This window comes from Dermochelys coriacea, chromosome 7, assembly GCF_009764565.3.
Source record: "Dermochelys coriacea isolate rDerCor1 chromosome 7, rDerCor1.pri.v4, whole genome shotgun sequence".
In the NCBI taxonomy this organism is placed as follows: Eukaryota; Metazoa; Chordata; order Testudines; family Dermochelyidae; genus Dermochelys; species Dermochelys coriacea.
In genome coordinates this window covers 91,707,509-91,727,147 of record NC_050074.1, presented here as the reverse complement: position 1 = coordinate 91,727,147, position 19,639 = coordinate 91,707,509, and the positions used below count along the sequence as shown (strand labels likewise).

The 19,639-nt window shown below is 46.0% G+C and overlaps 2 protein-coding genes across 14 annotated transcripts in view; one reads left to right on the top strand and one right to left on the bottom strand.

Moving 5' to 3' along the window:
- The window catches only part of LOC119858904 (lysosomal acid lipase/cholesteryl ester hydrolase-like), a 41,117-nt gene extending 38,748 nt beyond the window's left edge, over positions 1-2,369 (bottom strand). Inside the window, exon 1 of the transcript XR_006282481.1 lies at positions 1,796-2,369. The gene's annotated coding sequence lies outside the window, so the exon portion shown is untranslated. The remainder of the gene's footprint in view (positions 1-1,795) is intronic.
- Positions 1-19,639, top strand: part of RNLS (renalase, FAD dependent amine oxidase) — a 148,824-nt gene that overhangs the window by 7,268 nt on the left and 121,917 nt on the right. For 11 of the 13 annotated variants that reach the window (XR_006282483.1, XM_038410443.2, XM_043517984.1 and 8 more), the window contains exon 4: positions 43-204. Coding sequence is in view for 12 of the 13 variants with exons in the window: in XM_038410443.2 (XP_038266371.1) it covers positions 43-204 (162 nt within the window). In the remaining variant the exon portion in view is untranslated. The remainder of the gene's footprint in view (positions 1-42; positions 205-19,639) is intronic. The other 2 variants (XM_038410437.2, XM_038410440.2) reach the window with 1 other exon arrangement.

Genomic DNA, 19,639 nt, shown 5'->3' with positions numbered 1-19,639 from the left:
TCCGATACAGAATTGTATGTATTAAACTATTCTTTTTTGAAGCAGGTGCAGATGTCTTCTATGAACACCATGTAACACAGATCTACCTCAGAGGGGGAAAATGGGAGGTCTGCAAGAAAACAGGATCCCCAGAACAGTTTGACATAGTTGTTCTCACAATACCTGTTCCACAGATTCTTCAACTTCAAGGTGACATTGTGAACAGTAAGTCTTCCTACAATAAGTATTTAACACAGAATAATAATTTATAGTATGCTATAGCAAAGAACCTCTGAGTTTGTGACCAGTTCTCATTTGCAGAAAGGAGGAAATATTTTGTGGATGGTGTAAATGAAGTAGGGGTGCATTGTCCAATAAACATCAGATTATGTTTTTACAGGCAATATTTTAACTGAAACCCAATTTTCAGAAGAGAAAATCTGTTCTTTTGGAAAAAATGAGAATTCTGATCTGTAATTTTTATATTCATAGTAAAAACTGGGACAGATCTGTAGTAACTAGGATTTTTTGTTTGGCCCAGTAAGGGGAGGAGGGAGAAGAGAGATTATTAGATCCCAAAATATAAATAGTCCCTCAGCAGTCCTCCAAGTGGCTGTTTACTGGCTTACTGCCTCCTTCAAGGCCTCTGGTTACAGGAGTAAATAAGTAGCCTTCTAACTGAGAAGCTTGTTGGAGAGAGCAATGAATACAATTTTAGTAACATCTGCAGTTTCAGGAAAAGTTTATGCTGCAATTAAACAACCGCAGATGGCCCACGTCGGCTGACTCAGCTATAGGGTTGTTTCATTGCAGGGTAGACAGACTGGCTCAGATCCTGGAAGCCCAAGTCAGCTGATACGGCCAGCCTCAGGTGTTTAATTGTAGCGTAGACGTACCCTCAGAGACGTGAAGTCAAAACCAATGGTACTGGTATTGATTGACCAGGACTAGCCACTGAGGGCATATTGCCCAAATATTCTGAGTCCTCAGTTGACTCCCTGTGCACTATCGTATGCTGATCTTTAATACACATAGATGACTGGGACCAGGCTACCTTAGAGACTGCCTCTCTTTTCACTGCCTACAAAACAGTGAATATCAGAGACATAAGCTACCTGTGTCCAGAGTGAAACAGTAGGAGCAAAGGGTACAGCTACTGCTAGGCTGTGGAATAGAGCAGGGCAGAAAATTTTGGTAAATAGTAAATTTCCTCAAGAAAAAAAAAAGCAGCATTTTTCGATGCACTAAAACCTTTTGCTGGTTTCTTGTGTTGAATTCAATGAAAAGCTTTGGCTGGAAAAAAAAAAAAAAACAAGAATTTCAGAAATGTTGAAACTGATCATTTTTAAAAAAAATGCATTTCTAAATGAGAAAAGTCAAATCAATTCAACATTTTCAAAACCTCAAAAACGCATTTCAGTAAGCAAACAGAACAAAAAAAAGTCTGTTTAGGTTTGAAGCCAACAACTATTTTTTGGTTTGGCCACCAAACCAAAATAAATCAACTATTTGCTCAGCTCTACTATGGAATATTCTGTCAGAGAATATTAGCATGAGCTCTAGTCTGACGGTTTCCAAGCCCTACATAAAGCTAATCGACGGTAACCGAACCTAATGAACAAAGAGAAGGGGAAGATAAGGAAAGAGCGAAGAACAAAATCTCAAATATAAGCATCACATCTAGAATAACAAAAGCAGAGTCCATGTCCAATGACTGGAGATAAAGGAAAATATTTTCATTCCAGTCTAATTCTAAATGCCATTCCTTTGCTATGGGACAAGTAGTGCCTTAGTGACTATGGAAGAGTCTACTCACCATAGGAGTGTCTCTCGTAGCCGGGTGGCATAGCAGCCTCTTCTTTGGTGCCCCCTGCTAACGGCCACTCCAATACTGTAATGGAGTGCCTCTTCCTTTGACTTGGCCCTCCAGCCAGGTCACTTTTAATCCTTCCCCTTCCAGGGTAAACCAAGCCCAACACACCAATAGTCTGGCAGCATTGAACCAGAACTTTGGGATTTGTGGACCTTACAGCCCTTGGCTCCAGCAGCTTCACACCACATCCTAGGGGGTGTCATTAGGGAACTCAGGCCCACCCTCTACTCTGGGTTCCAGCCCAGGGATCCTGTATGAAGCAAATAAGGTCTGTTTGTTCAGAACCTCTGCTATATCCCTGGGGTGCTTTTTACTAGTCCTGTCTCGTTAGTCTCTTCTTCAGATCCCCAAAAAGGGGAACCAAACTAGTTATGATAACCAAAAGGTCCCAGACCAGGCCCAGCTGCCCCAAAGAGGTATTGATCTTAGCCAGGCCTTCCTTCACAAGCCTAACTCAGGAAGATTATTCCCTCTGCCAGTTGCATTTTACTGAGATGAGCCTTTCCTCTTTATCTCCTCCCTCCAGGCTTGTTGCCTTACACAGGTGTAATGGGGTGGGGCTGATTGGGCTCACAGACTCTCATTATTAATCCTTTTCAGTCAGTGTGGGGTCTGTGTACCCCATCTCAGTGACCACCTCTGCCATTCATGACTTTATATACTCTCTCATAATTCCTCTTACGATCCATAATTCTCCTTTGCCATACTAAATAATCCTGTTCTCTTTAACTCTCCTTATTTGGAAGAGATCACTTCAAATTGACAACATAAACAACATCATGCTTCTAATAATTTTTGTAGCCCACATGTAGACCTCTTATTTTATTAAATATAGTTGTTTTGTTTGAATATTTAGGTTTGAATGTGGGTTTTTTTTAATACAAAGTTATACTGATGGTAGTTTAAAACAACAACAAAAAACCCTGACTAAGACTAGTCATAACCTAGTCATAGACTTTAAGAGTTTGCTAAAAAGAGTACAGTGATATTTTAATAATTTGGAGTAGATTAGAAATGGGGTATGCATCAGAGAGAGGAAGAAGGACTTTGTCTGTATTATAATATTACTATAGAGAAATACAATAAAGTGACTCTTTGATTCGAGAGAAAGAAAAGGTGAGATATGAAAAATTCAGAGTAAATTGGTTGGGAGGCCAAAATTCCAAAGAGAGTGCTCCAATAGTCATGGTATTTTCTGTGTAATTAAGAAGAAAGAGTAGTGGAAAGTGCGTGTAAAGATTATCAGTCATCTGTAGTGGATGAATTGATGTATGGCCAAAAACAGTTCTGCTGTCAAACTACTGGCTGTATTTGGAAACAGTGTTTTCACAATAAGTCAAGTTATTATTTTTTTTTAACTGAAGGAATATCTCAGGTGGAGTGAAAAATAAGGGGAGTAGAAAGGGGGTGTAAGGTAAACATGAACATCGCTAGTATATATTTATCAGGACTGGGCATGCAAGTCAATGCTGGTTTAAATTGGGTTTGAAGAGAGCTGGGTGATGAACCAGGGTTCATAGGCATTAAGTAGCATATAAGCGATAACTGCCATCTACTGGTTAGAGTTGAAATGGTTTTTCAAAGTAAATTGAGTTGGTGTTCAATTTTACATGGACAGAATATCTGGTAAAAGAATATATAAATAAAGAATCAAAGTCTATTTTCTGTACTAACACACACGTCATTTATGTAGACTCGCCCAACTGGATAGGACACTAGACTCGTGTCTCTTAGTTGGATGAGTTGTAAATGTTCAGTTCACAGGTTTTTGAGTACAAGTGAATGTGTGTTTGTGGTGGTTTCAACAATATGTTTAATGACCTCAGCATGACCGTGGATTTCTCTCTAATCAGCGGAAGAAGGCACTTGTCCTTGCAGCAATCAGTTGAGCCAAACCAATGTCAGGGCTAGGGTGACCAGACAGTAAGCGTGAAAAATCGGGACAAGGAGTGGGGGGTAATTGGATCTTATATTGTTATGCCAATAAAATAAAAACCAGCAGGATCTTATTAAAGGGGAAAAGGCAAAATGCCACATTATTGTGAATACAGAAAGAATCCTAGTAAGCAATTAGTTATACCTATAACATTCCATTCAATTTCATATTTATACACACACACACACACACAGAGGTTCTGCAAGGTTGTTATCATAGTTACCAGCCGTAGAGTGGCTCATGCCAAGCCACTGGCCAGGTGGCCTGGACATGAGGAGGGAGCAGGGCTTTGTCAGATGCTCCTCTGATGCTCCTGGAAGTTGGTTTGCAGAATCACACCCCAAAGTTCTCACTTTCTAGAGTCCATTTTTATAGGAATTTATTCCTATGCCAGTCTATGGGAATTGCTTCATCATGCTGTTGCTGAATCAATCAGCAGATGGCACATTCCTGACGGCTCCGTGCTGCCAGATGTTATCTTGTTCTTTGGTTCTCCCATCCTTGAGGCTGTTGGGTGGATTCCAGTCTGCCTTCCGGGGGTCCTCTGGTTATTTCCACTTGACGTCTTCTTCAGCTGATGGACACTGGATTCTTAGGCTGGCACCTCCCTGATCATTCAGTTATTATTCACACCAAGCATCCATCCACATACATCCTCTATCTCTATTTTAATCACAATTGTTAACAAAGAGAGATGAATACAACAAAAGGGTGTGGAGTCTCTGGGTGCTGTTTCTGTTTTTACAGAGTATTGCTTTGAGTCTCTCTCTGTGTGAGTAGTTGTTGTTGTTGTTACAAAGAATTGCTTTGAGAACAGACTCTGTCTTAGAATGTACTAACACAATTAGCCGCTTGCAAGTTTCAAAGTGTAGTGTCTGTTCTTATCAGTTTAATCTCTTTTGATGAACACTTGCAACACCTGCTCTGAAGATAGATTCTCCTGCTGCCATTTTTGAAAAAATTGATTCTGCTTTGAAGATGTATTCTGCTGCTGTTACTTTGGAAGGAAATCCTCTCTCTGCTCCTGAGACATCCCCAGCTGCACCGTGTACCACCACTGCTGCTGCTCCACAGAAGGTCTCTTGGACAATGACTACAAAGAAGATGCTAGGTGCCTCTAGGACATTGCAGCACGAAGGGGAAGAACAGTGGCTGCTCGAAGGACCCACTCCGAGATAGTGTTCCAGTAAGATCCTGCATCCTGAGACTGGCCTGTCAGGACATCACAACCAGAAGGAACATCCCCCTCCCCCTGCTCCCCAGCCGCCGAGGGACAGCCCCCCACCTTACAGCAGTGCCGACGGAGAGCCCTCCCGCTCTCCAGCAACACCAGGCGCCAATGGAGAGCCCCCCCACTCTACAGCTGCAAGATGCTCTGAGGCGACCACCTCCCACCCCCGCAGCTGCCCAGGTCCCTGACGCTGGTGGTGCTCTCGCTGCTCTACACACCATCAAGAGAGGAATCTCCGTAGACAGGACCAGCATCTCTCCAGAGATCACCCAGAGGGTCACCAGCACCTTGCTGGATGCCTGCCCAGCCTCAGAAACCACCCTCAGGGACCCCAGGATCTTGCCGGATGTCCACCCAGCCGGACCTCTCGACCCCACCGCCCACACCAGGATGAACCAGCCAGCGATACCGCTGATGCTGCTGGAACCCCCCCGCTGCAAGGTAATGAGGACACCATCTACCTGCAGTACCCCCTCACTGTGGACATGCTCATCTGCCCCATCTGCTCTCTGCCTCAAAGCTTCTACCTCCTCTGTGGCGTCACCAGGCACCTAAGGAGATGACACAGCAAGCGGGTCGCCTTCAGCTGTGCCCTCTGCAGCCTGCCCTTCGAGATGCAGAAGCAATGCAAGACACACCAAGTAGCCTGCAAGAAACGCCTCAAGGGAACAACACAGTCTCCTGCCCCGGCTCCCAGCCCTCCTACTGCGTGCCGGTCTGCTGCTCCTGAGCCTCAACAAAGAAAAGCAACGTTGCAAGCTGCTGTCAAGAAGCCTGCCCCCGTCGCCAGGCCAGCAGAACGGGATGCTGCGATCGAGAAGGTACCTGCTGCCTCAGGGAACATCACCCAGATCCTCGCCAGCAGGAGGCCCGTCTCACCCTCTCATGTCGCCAAGCAAATCTCCATACTGAGACGACTTAGTACTACCTTGCCACCTGTCCAGCACGTCCCCATCCCCAGAAGGATCAGCGCTCCACCGCGCATAACTACTCGATATCCTGTTGCCAGAAGAGCCAGCGCTGCCCCTCAGACCGCCCTGCAAACTCCAACCATCGGAGCCAGAGCCACACCTCAGACCACCCTACGAGCTCCAGCAGCCAGAGGAGCCAGTGCCAAGCCTCAGACCGCCCTGCGAGCTCCAGCCATCGGAGGAGCCAGCACCATGCCCCAGATCGCCCTACAAACTCCAGATGTTACTGGAGGAACCAGCCCAGCAGCCACAGCAAAGCACCGAGCCTTCATTGCCAGACAGCCAGCACAGCCCCCAAGTCCATTCTGCGGGACATGGCCTACGGGAGATCTCACACTCCAGCAGCAACCACCCAGGCAGAAGCCACACATAGAAGGACCAGCGGTGTCCCAGCAACCCTTGAGTCAGACCGCGTCTCTCCGACCACTAGCAACGCCAGCATCCCACCAGAGATCCCACCCCAGTACCCAACCGAAGGGAATCCTGACCCACGAGATAGACGGCAGGCTGACCACGCAGGCTTTGAGCCTGCACCAGACGAGGTCGAGGACCATGAGGGCCAGCAGCTTATAGTGAGGGCTGCCACTCCGTGGCAGACTGCCTGGACCGAGGAGCTACAAGCAAGTCCTTTGACGACTTCGACCTCCTCGTAGACAGGCTCACCCAAGAACTGTCTGTGGAAGTAGCTCCTAGGAGAAGTTCAAACCAGGAGAACGCCCCGCCTGCCCACAGAATGCCTGCTCCAAACCACAACACCACCACCAGGGGAGCCAGAAGTAGAGACGCCAGCTGCCGCTACGATCCAGCAGCGGCTTCAAGGATCCAAAAGCTGTACCGGGCAAACTGCTCCAAGGCCATGAGGGAGATCCTAGATGGGCCCTCGCCCTACTGCACGATCACATCTGAGCATCTCTACAGCTACTTCAAGGATGTTTTCGACCGCATAGCCCAGAATGACGCGCAGCGCCCAGAGTGCCTCCGTTCTCTGCCCCGTTTCGATGAAGCAGGTGTCCTGGAAACTGAATATACACCCAAGGAAGTGATGGCCAGACTCTCAAAAACAAAAAACACAGCTCCTGGGAAAGACGGCATCCCCTACAGCCTCCTGAAAAAGCAAGATCCCGGCTGCCTGGTCCTCACCACGCTCTTCAACCAGTGCAAGCGATTCTGCTGGACTCTCAGCTCCTGGAAGAAGGCCATGTCAGTACTGGTGTACAAGAAGGGCGAGCGGGATGACCCCAGCAACTGGAGGCCCATCTCCCTCTTTTCCATAATGTACAAGCTCTTTGCCAGCTGCCTGGCGTTGAGGATCACAGAGTGGTCGGTGAGCGGGGGAGCCATCAGTGCCATCCAGAAAGACTTCATGTCCTCTGAGGGCTGCTATGAACACAACTTTGTCCTCCAAACCACCATCGAAACAGCCAGAAGGGCGCTGAGGCAGTGCACGGTAGCATGGCTCGACCTGACTAACACCTTTTGGATCCATGCCCCACCACCACATCTTTACCACGCTCCAGGAGTTTGGGATGCCAGAGAACTTCCTTCGTGTGATCGGAGAGATGTACAAGGGATGCAGCACCACCATTTGCTCGGTCGAAGGGGAGACCGCTGAGAGATCCTGATCCAGAGTGGAATTAAACAGGGCTGTCCCCTCAGCCCCATGATCTTTAACCTTGCCATGGAGCCGCTGCTGCGAGTGATCTCCAATGGCACAGATGGCTTCAACCTCCACCGTGAGAGGGTGAGCATCCTGGCTTATGCAGATGACCTGGTCCTGACCGCGAATGACCCAGAGAACCTTCAACGTATGCTAGATGCCACAAGTCGAGCTGCTGATTGGATGGGGCTCCGCTTCAATGCAAAGCAGTGCGCAACTCTTCACATCGATGGCAGCAAATGGAACTCGGTGCAGACGACAGAGTTCCAGATCCAGGGCGAGCCCATCATCCCCCTGGCAGAGGGGCAGGCGTACCAGCACCTCGGCATGCCGATGGGTTTCCGTGTCCGGCAGACACCCGAGGACACCATCCAGGAGATCTTGCAGGATGCTGCCAAGATCGACGCTTCCCTGCTAGGACCGTGGCAGAAGATAAATGCCCTGAACACCTTCCTGATCCCCCGCATCTCGTTCGTCCTAAGGGGATCCGCCGTGGCGAAGGTACCCCTCAACAAGGCAGACAAGATTGTCCAGCAGCTGGTGAAGTGGCTGTTCCTTCCCCAGAGAGCCAGCGACGAGCTGGTCCACATCGCCCATAGGCATGGCGGTGCCAATGTCCCCCGCATGGGTGACCTGTGTGACATCGTGGTGATCACCTACGCCTTCCGCCTGCTGACGTGTCCCGACTCCATGGTAAGGAACATCGCGGCAAATGTCCTCCATAATGCAACAAAGAAGTGGATCGGCAGAGCCTCCTCCAACCAAGACACGGCCACCTTCCTGAGCGGTTCCCTGGATGGCGAATTCGGACGGGACGGGCACGACGTCGCATCACCGTGGTCCCGCGTTCACAATGCCACGCGTCGCCTGGGGAAGTGGATCGGCTGCCACTGGGAGTGGTGCGAGGAGCGCCAGGAGCTGGGAGTCCTGGTGCCGCAGATCAGGTCCGACAACAACACCATCGTCACCCCGAGTGCCAGGGGCATGCTGGAGAGGACCCTGAAGGCAGCCATCCACTCACTGTACATGGAAACCCTGAAGCGTAAACCGGACCGGCAAGTGGGATGCCAGCAACCACTTCCTCGCCGGGGGCTCCTTCACCCATTTCGCTGACTGGTGGTTCATCCACCGTGCTCGGCTCAACTGCGTCTCGCTCAATGGAGACATCCGCCACGGGAACTGAGACAAGTGTTGGAGGAAGTGCGGCTACTCCAACGAGACCCTGTCCAGAGCCTGGCAGCTGCACCACAACGCCATCCAGAAGCGCCTGGTGAAAGCCATCGCACTGCGCCTGGGGGAGGTTGCCGTGAACTGCGCCATCCCCGGTACTGACAGCCAGTTGTGACCTGACATGGTAGTCACCGATGAGGCCCAGAAAAAGATCATCCTCGTTGACATCACAGTCTCCTTTGAGAACAGGACTCCGGCTTTCAGCAAAGCCCGAGCTCGTAAGCTGGAAAAATACGCCCCCCGGGCCGACCCCTTGAGAGCGAAGGGCTATGAGGTGCAGATGGATGCCCTGATCATCGGAGCCCTGGGCGCTTGGGACCCCTGCAACGAACGTGTGCTGTGGACCTGTGGGATCGGTCGACTCTATGCATGGTTCATGCGGCGCCTCAAGGTCTCGGACACCATCCGATGGTTCAGGGACATCTACATCGAACACATCACCGGCCACCGACAATACCAGGAGGTGTGAGCCGGTACGACATCGTGCATCAACTATGGGAAAGGGAATGAGAGACTTTTTCTATTGGGACCATATGAACTGGACCCATAAACTCACTGAACATTAAATCCCACCAAATGAGGGTAAATCCATCCTCATCATCGTATCCATTCATTATACTCCATACCTGAACATAGCCATTGTCTGAACAACATACCCCCATATCTCAATGTCTGTAGTTTGACCTGTTAAACTTTTACCCCAATCAGGGAGATTGCAGATTATGCATTCTTTATGCCACCTGTTCCTAAACCAAATTTTGCACCCCTTGATAATCTGTACCTTATTCCCTGAACCAGAAACTTCTGGTTAAACGCTTAAACTCTGTACTGTTTTCTTTTTACTTCAACATCCTCTGTACTAACACAATTAGCTGCTTGCAAGTTTCACACAGAGAGGGAGAGAAACAGTACCAAAAACCAAGAGACCTCTTAATTAGTAATACCCTGGAATTTAAACTATGGGGAATCAAACTCATTTGTGATTTTAATACATAATTTCTTTAATATGATCCAACAATATAAGAAAAAGACCCCAAAATCTGGACTATTCCTATAAAATCGGGACATCTAGTCACCCTTGTCAGGGCAGCTATGGCTGCACCAAATCTGCCTGAATAGCTAAAGAAAAGTAAAATCTAGCACCATCAACTGAAGCTGCCAACTGGTTTGCTCTTGCAATGCTTATACTGCAGCAGAAGTTAGTGCAGCTATAGATGTCCTTGAGAGAGGCAGAAGTGAAGACGGGGACCTTTCTGAAGGCCCAGCTCACTCAAGGTTAATAGTCTCTTTTGAGGCCACCTACTGAATCACTGGCCATGACAATTAGTTCAGCTGTGGTGGTATGTGTGGCGGCATTGTGCTGAATTACCCATGTTATCTGCACAGCTGTGCAAATGATTCCCCTTATCAAGGCCTGACAAAATTGTGTTCCTGGTTGGTGAATTACTCTCAAAACCTAGAGATGGTACATTTCTATTAATGTAGTGCCTAGGAGCTCTAGTCCAGGCCCAGTACCCCATTGTGCTAGGTGCTGTACGAACAGAACAAAAGACAGTCACTGCCCCAAAGACATTGCAGTCTAAGGGTATGTCTACACTACGAAATTAGGTCAAATTTATAGAAGTCGATTTTTAGGAAGCAATTTTATACAATCGATTGTGTGTGTCTCCACTAAGCGCATTAAATCGGCAGAGTGCGTCCACAGTACCGTGGCTAGCGTCTACTTTCGGAGCGTTGCACTGTTGGTAGCTATCCCACAGTTCCCACAGTCTCCGCTGCCCATTGGAATTCTGGGTTGAGCTCTCAATGCCTGATAGGGCAAAAACATTGTTGCGGGTGGTTTTGGGTACATTTCGTCAGTTGACCCTCCCTCCGTGAAAGCAATGGCAGACAATCGTTTTGCACCTTTTTTCCGTGCAGATGCCATACTGCTGTCAGCAGACGGTGCAGTAGGACTGCTAACCGTTGTCGTCATCCACCGCTTCCGCTGCAGCTCTGCTCTCCTGGTGTCAGGAATCCACCTCACAGGTCCTCTCGTTGTTCTGTATAAATATCTATTCTTGTGGCATTCGTCGTCATCCACCGCTTCCGCTGCAAATCTGGTTTCCTGCAGACAACATACCACAGCAAGCATGGAGTCCGCTCAGCTCACCGCTGCTGTTGTGAGCATTGTAAAGACCTCTCACATTATCCTGCAGTATGTGCAGAACCTGCAAAAGCAGGCGAGGAGGCAACGACAGCGCGATCATGATAGTGATGAGGACATGGACACAGACTTCTCTCAAAGCACAGGCCCTGGCAATTTGGACATCATGGTGGTAATGGGGCAGGTTCCTACCATGGAATGCCGATTCTGGGCCCGGGAAACAAGCACAGACTGGTGCGATCGCATAGTGTTGCAGGTATGGATGATTCCCAGTGACTGCGAAACTTTCGCTTGCGTAAAGGCGCTTTCATGGAACTTTGTGACTTGCTTTCCCCTGCCGTGAAGCACAAGAATACCAAGATGGAGTGGCCCTCGCAGTTGAGAAGCGAGTGGCGATAGCCCTCTGGAAGCTTGCAACGCCAGTCAGCTACCAGTCAGTTGGGAATCAATTTGGAGTGGGCAAATCTACTGTGGGGGCTGCTGTGATCCAAGTAGCCAACGCAATCACTGAGCTGCTGCTATCAAGGGTAATGACTCTGGAAAATATGCAGGTCATAGTGGATGGCTTTGCTGCAATGGGATTCCCTAAATGTGGTGGGGAGATAGGGATATGCGTTCCGTCTCTCTTGGGACCGGACCACCTTGGCAGCCAGTACATAAACCTCAAGGGGTACTTTTCAATAGTGCTGCAAGCACTGGTGGATCACAATGGACTTTTCACCGACATCAACATGGGATGGCTGGGAAAGCTGCATGACGCTCGCATCTTGGAACTCTGGTCTATTTGAACAGCTGCAGGAAGGAACTTACTTCCTAGACCAGAAAATGACCATTGAGGATGTTGAAATGCCTACAGTTATCCTCGGGGACCCAGCCTACCCCTTAATGCCATGGGTCATGAAGCCATACACAGGCACCCTGGACAGTAGTAAAGAGCAGTTCAACTATAGGCTGAGCAAGTGCAGAATGGTGGTAGAATGTGCATTTGGATGTTTAAAAGCTTGCTGGCGCAGTTTACTGACTAGGTTAGTCCTCAGCGAAACCAGTATTCCCATTGTTATTTCTGCTTGCTGTGCGCTCCACAATATCTGTGAGAGTAAGGGGGAGACGTTTATGAGGAGGTGAGAGGTTGAGGCAAATCGCCTGATGGCCGATTACACACAGCCTGACACCAGGGCGACGATAAGAGCACAACTGGGTGCCCTGCACATAAGAGAAGCTTTGAAAACCAGTTTCATGACTGGCCAGGCTACAATGTGACAGTTCTGTTTTTCTCCTTGATAAAAACCCGCCCCCTAGGTTGCCTCTACTTCCCTGTAAGCCAACCACCCTCCCCCCCTTCGATCACTGCTTTCAGAGGCAATAAAGTCATTATTGTTGTTTCAAAATCATGCGTTCTTTATTAATTCATCACACAAATAGGGGGAAAACTTGCAAGGTAGTCCGGGAGGGGTGGGTGAGGCGGGAAGCACTGGGTGGGGTAGTGGATGAGGGGAGGCAGGAAGGATAAGGCCACACTGCACTTCAAAACTTATTGAATGCCAGCCTTCTGTTGCTTGGGCAATCCTCTGGGGTGGAGTGGCTGGGTGCTCGTAGCCTCCCTCCCCGCATTCTTGGGTATCTGGGTGAGGAGGTTATGGAACTTGGGGAGGAGGGCAGGCAGTTATACAGGGGCTGCAGCGGCTGTCTGTGCTCCTGCGGCCTTTCCTGCAGCTCCACTAGACACCTGAGCATGTCAGTTTGTTCCCCCATTAGCCTCAGCATTGCATCCTGCTTCCTCTCATCGCACCCCTCCCTCCTCTCATCGCGTTCATTTAACACTTTCCTGGGTTGTTTGCCTCCACGCATTCTGCTGAGCTCTTTCAGTGCGGGAGGACTGCATGAGCTCTGAGAACATTTCATCTTGAGTGCATTTTTTTTCGCCTTCTAATCTGCGCTAGTCTCTGGAGATGATAGGGGGAGCGTAGAAACATTTGCAGCTGCGGGAGGGGAAAAAAGGAGAGTAGCATTTAAATGATACATTTTAGAGAACAAAGGAAAGACTATTTCACACTGAATCAAGCGATTCTCATTACATAGCACATGTGCTTTTGGTACAAGGTCTCATTTTGCCTCTTATATTGAGTGCCTCCTGGTTTGGTGTGAGACATCACACATGCTTGGCTGGGCAACAGAATTTGGCTTGCAGGAAGCCATGGTAAGGCAAAGGGTTTTGGCTTCTTCAGCCTTCATAACATGTAGGAACTGTTTCAAACAGCAGTGCCCTCCTTTCCCATACCAAGCAAAGCCCATTGGGTTGGCCATTTAAAAGGAGTGGTTTTGGGTGAATGTGCAGCACAACCCAACACCCCCTTCCCCCCAGTTTTCTGGGAGGATCGCTTCCTTCTCCCCCCTTCCCCCCGCATGGCTAGTATTAGTGAAGATCCCCGTCAGCCAAACGCGAACAGCTCAGCATGAACGGTCCTCCCCCGCACCGCGTGGCTAACAGTGGGAATGATTTCTTTTCAGCCAAAGGCAAATAGCCCAGCAGGAACGGGCACCTCTGAATGTCCCCTTAAACAATTTCCAACCAGGTGACCATGAATGATATCACTCTCCAGAGGCTAACATAGAGAGTACCTGTACCAGGAGAACTTCATGGAGATGTCCCTGGAGGATTTCAGCTCCATACCCAGACAAGTTAACAGACTTTTCCAGTACATGGCTATACTGGCCATGAATGCATCCCCAAGTTTCAGGGCAAATTAATCATTAAACACGCTTGCTTTTAAACCCTGTATTATATTTACAAAGGTACACTCACCAAAGGTGCCTTCTCTGGCTTCATGGTCCAGGAGCCCGCCTTGGGAGGGTATTGGCTCCAGGGTGATGAACAGTTCCTGGCTGCTGGGGAGAAGGAATTCTCCGCTTGCCTGCTGTGTGCTATCTTCAACCTCCTCCTCCTCCTCTTCCTCATCCACAAAATCCTCATCCCTGTGGCGTGAGACTCCCCCCTTGCAGGTGTCCACGGACAGTGGTGGGGAAGTGGTAGGGTCCCCCCCTAGAATTGCATGCAGCTCATCATAGAATCAGCATGTATGGGACTCAGACCCACAGCCATTTGCATCCTTTGTTTTTTCGTAGGCTTGCTTCAGCTCCTTAACTTTCACGTGGTACTGCTGTGTGTACCTGTTTTAGTCTCTGTCCATCATGCCCTTGGAGATTTTGGCAAATATACTGGCATTTCGTCTTTTGGGTCGGAGTTCTGTCTGCACGGATTCTTCTCCCCATACAGCGATCAGATCCAGTGCCTCCTGTTCGGTCCATGCTGGAGCTCTTTTGCGATTCTGGGACTCCATGGTCACCTGTGCTGATCAGTTTGCCATGCTGACCAAACAGGAAATGAAATTCAAAAGGGCTTTTCTTGTCTACCTGGCCAGTGCATCTGAGTTGAGAGTGCTGTCCAGAGCAGTCACAATGGAGCACTCTGGGGTAGCTCCCAGAGGCCAATACAGTCGAATTGCGTCCACACTATCCCAAATTCGACCCAGTGAGGTCGATTTTAGCGCTAATCCCCTCGCCGGGGAGGAGTACAGAAATCCGTTTTAAGAGCCCTTTAAATTGACAAAACAGGCTTGGTCATGTGGATGGGTGCAGGGTTAAATCAACCTAAATTCGTAGTGTAGACCAGGGCTAAGTATCTGTTATTAGAACTGAGATTGCATGTTTTGTTTGGAGTGGAGGCACGTGTGTGTCAGCAGTGGCTGTGGAAGAGGTAACAGAGGAGGTGAAATTATAGTTGTGAACTGCAAGAGAAGAACTTAGGATGTACCTACTGTGTTGCTGAGATATTTAGGTGTATGCTGGTGATTTATGTACCCAAGCCTTAATGAAGCTTTTTGTTTTAGTGGATTTAAGTTGTATAATTGTGTAAGTGCGAGGCAGGATGTATTGAAGACAAGGAATGGTTTAGAACTAAGGCTTGAGATGCCCTTAGTTTAATTGCTCACATCGCAGGACTTTGATACACTACAAGTCAGAAACTGAAGCCAAGAGACAAAGAGAGAGCTCAGTGGCATTGTAACATTGTTACCATGGTTTCAGAGTAGCAGCTGTGTTAGTCTGTATCCGCAAAAAGAAAAGGAGGACTTGTGGCACCTAAGAGACTAACAAACCTATTTGAGCATAAGCTTTCATGAGCTACAGCTCACTTCATCGGATGCATTCAGTGGAAAATTTTCAGTATTTTCCACTGAATGCATCCGATGAAGAAAATGTAGCTCACGAAAGCTTATGTTCAAATAAATTTGTTAGTCTCTAAAGTGCCACAAGTCCTCCTTTTCTTTTTATTGTTACCGTGATAAATACAGAGCTACTTAAAGAAGAAATGTGTGATAACTGCAATGAGGGAAGGGGAGGTGTGACATTAAAGGGAAATAAGTCACCTGTCCTCAAATCCACAGAGAGCCCTAATCGTGCTGTTAGCTCCCACATTCAACAATACATTCCTTTGCCATCTGATGTATCATCATCAATCTTTTGACAAATTCTTAATGAAATTAAAATATATATGGCTCTAGACTGACTGCCTAGCTGCTGCCCTTTCACCAGGTGCTGTGTTCTCCCTCTCTGCTGTCACTCTGGCCTAGAGGTCCTCAGTTAGGTCCTCCCCACACTGCTAGCAATGGTTTTCCTTTCTTGGCCAGAATGAACCAGGATTTTGTTCTGAGAACCTTTGCTCACAAACAGTGAGTCTCTAGCATTGCTGCAAGCATTCCTATCAATGCCAACTGTGTAAATTATGCTAGACCCAACCGTGTTTAAACATGTTTGTCGCTATCACTTACTGAATGGCTTTTGATAAGATATTGTTTGTACAAACCTGTAGGTGAGGATTGTGAAACGAAAGTGATGCTAGAGACCTCAGAGGTTTAGATCGGTTAGTGTGTGCCAGTGTTTACATCAAAAGTTAAGAATCTATTAAAGTGTTGATTAATCTTGGATGCAGCAAATTGCTAATCAGATGTGTCTGACAAGTCTTTTCCTTTCAGAACTAATCTGACTTGTTCCTTCTGTCTCCTTTAATATAGTAATGCTCTGTTCTTACTATTTCCATTTAGCTGTATCCTTTAGGTGAGGCATTTTTGTCATCTTTTCTTCCTTGAAGAGTCCAGAAGGAAAGGGTACAGAAGGGTATGTAGCTGAACTTCTGTACTTCATTCCTACCACAGCTACAAATAAGTCTAAGCAGTTGTGTTTTTTTTTGTAGTAGCTGAGGAAAAAGGAGTAATCAACGGTAATGGATCCCATAAGATGTTGATCTCAATTTAATTTTTAAAAGTGTGAACGGAAAAGCAGTTCTTATGTAACCAATTATACTGATTTCTTTTGAAATTATCATTCAGTATTAGCTGGTATTCACAAATAAATTGTATGAATAGTGTTTCCTTGCAGCTAGAGTGTGGAGTTACCAAAAAAGTTAATAAAACTAGACTCCTATTTTTCTCATTGAAAAGCCTTTGGCACTTGAAGGATTAGAAGCTTTCTGAACCTGGAAGTATTTTGAATTCAGTACTGGAATTGTCTTGTGGCAAATTAGGAAATTCTGTTTAGTTTGTTGCAACATCTTTAAAAAAAACAGTAGGTGGCAGTGGTTAAATAATCTTTGTGACAGCTAAATCTGTAGGCCTAAAACAATTTCAACTAGGTTTGTGCATAGATTTTAACTGTAGCCAATGGTTGTATTTGGGCTTCGTATCTTTCATTAGCAATTCCTGAAATTGCAGAACAGTAAAAAGAAAATAAATGGCACTTTTCTGATTTTACAAGGTCTCTCGTAAGTGCAGAAAAATAAAAATCAAAGCAGGAATTGTAAATTAAAGGATTCAACTCTACAAAACATACATTATGTAATGAATATTTTAGAGATGCTAAAGCAGCTGGAATCTCTATTGAAATCAATAATTTTTGAAGAACTATAGGTATGAGTATACATTTGTGAGTGGGATTATTAAGCAACTAATCTTTTTTGTATTTCCAAATTTAATACGCTTTTGTCTTTCCAGTCTGTTCTAGAGAATAAGCAATTTTTACATTGTAAATCTGAAACATTTAGTAAATGATTAATGCAACAAATTAGGGTAAGTTTCATTTGTTAAAATATTAAAGAAGTCATTTTGCTCCAAGTCAGAAGTTACACTTTTGAATTGAGTAATCTATTAACAGATTTTTTAAAAAATTTTTATTTTCCCCACATATCGATTTTTCATGTACTATATGAATATAATTAGTATAATTCAGCAAGGAGACGTGGCAATATAAATCATGAGCGCAAAGGTCATGTCTTTTCACCATTCCCCAAGTCTTTGTCTAACATTATTGCATATATTTTTATAGAAAGATAGAATGTTTATATTTGATCATATTCCAGGCAGGCACAGCAGGGCTTGTCCAAACTTAAGTGAACAATCAGGTTCACTCACATTATATAACATGACTGAAAAGTGTACTGTAGACAGGGACAATACTGTAGTTTCAGCTGGTTGTCATGTGCTTAGTGTTATGATATAATACCATATGACTTATTGTTTCTGCTCTTTTAAAACTACATGCAAATATTTAAAGGCTATTAGCTTTAATGTGACAAATTGTTGATAACAATATGGCATTTTCAAAACATGAAGTGTAAATTAACATTTAAGATGGAAGCAGTCTAATAATAAATGTTTGATGTTTTGAGAATAAACCACATGAACTGATGTCACAAGAACAACTTGTAGACTCTAATAGGGGTGACAAACATTCAGAGAGGGCCAAATTCCAATTTTAAGTGTGTTTGGTAGGCCAGGGTATAAATATAGATATCTCTCAATTCAGAGCAAGACCCCTAGTGATGTCAAGGGGAGTTTTGCATGAAGATCAGGATTAACAGAATGTGGCTATTGGTAATAATTAAAAGGTTAGTGTTATTCTTTATTATTTGCTGAGTACCTAATTGTCATATTCAGCATTGCTCAGTGGGAAAATAGGCTTCCTTTAGGAACATTGGTATTTCTGTCTTTTACTTCCCATCCTTCTTTCTCTGTTTCTCTCCCCCTCTCTTTGTCTTTGTGTGTCACCTTTGTTCTTCCCTCTGCATTTCCTTTGCTGTAGCAACTCCTAATCCCACCCCTTCCTTGTTCTATTTGCTAAAATGGTCAGCAATGAAGTACTTAATGTTAAAAGAAAAGGAGTACTTGTGGCACCTTAGAGACTACCAAATTTATTTGAGCATAAGCTTTCGTGAGCTACAGCTCACTTCATCGGATGCATTTGGTGGAAAAATGCATTTTGGTTTTTTCCACTGCATGCATCCGATGAAGTGAGCTGTAGCTCACGAAAGCTTATGCTCAAATAAATTTGTTAGTCTCTAAGGTGCCACAAGTACTCCTTTTCTTTTTGCAAATACAGACTAACACGGCTGCTACTCTGAAACTTGTACTTAATGTTGACATTGAAGTGAACTTTAAAACTGACATGCAGATTAGGTTAATGGGGGCAATGGAGTTCACAACTCAGAGTCATTGTTTCAGGCTCTCTGAGAGAGGTTACCTTTGTTTAACATTTGATTTTCTTCATCACCATGAGGGCTAGAAAGTTACTGCTTGTTGTTTAATAACTTAAATTCTGAACAATTGGAACATAATCATACAGGACACATACATACAACAAGTAGGATACATTTGGCTGGCAGACTGTGTTTGACCCTTCTGGATCTCTTTTTTATGTCTGCTTACCTAGTATGCTTATTTTGGACCTGCTCCTATAGCTATTAATTAAGCATGTGAGAAGTCCTGTTAAAGTCACATGAGTAGTCACATTGACTTCAATGGGACTTTTCATATCAGTAAGGGCTAGAGGATCAAGCCAGCTGTGCGAGTGTATGTGTATACAAAATATCAGGAGAATAAAATAGGATACATGCAGGAAATTGGGTCCAGTTTGTATTTTCACCTGATTCCAAATACTGCCTACCCTTGTCAGCTAAAAAACAGAGTCCCTGTCCTGATATTCTCAGAGTTTTTGGCCAGACTGAAACATTACAAATAAAACACAAAGCTGGAAAATATAATAGTGTCTCACATGTACATATTTGGCTATATGGTCAAGTACAAGACTAGAGGCTTATTTGTGGGGGTTTCAAAGGGATCAATTCTCTCTCTGGTCCTTTTCAACATCTACATGCAATCACTAGGTGAACTGGTCAGCCAAGATGGATTCAAGTGCCAAAAAGAGCTCTGTCCTTCATTATCTACAGACTGCACCACTACCACCAAGATGGCCCAGTGTTTGGATGAGATCAGATCATGGATGAAGTACAGCTGCTGAATTGAATCTGAGCAAACCCAAGGTGATGCTGGTGGGCAGAGGAAAGTATTTTGAGCTGTTTGCAGCCATGGTGCAGTCTCCTTTGCTTGAAGGTTCATATCCACAATTAGCCAATGCAGTCCATACTCTTGCATTCCTCGCTCTAGGAGTACTTTTGGATTCCTCATTGATGCTGAGCTCTCACATTGCAATGGCCACAAGTAATGCTTTCTGCCATCTCCGGTTGGCTAGAGGACATCATCCCATCCTCTTGGACGAAGACCTGTCCTC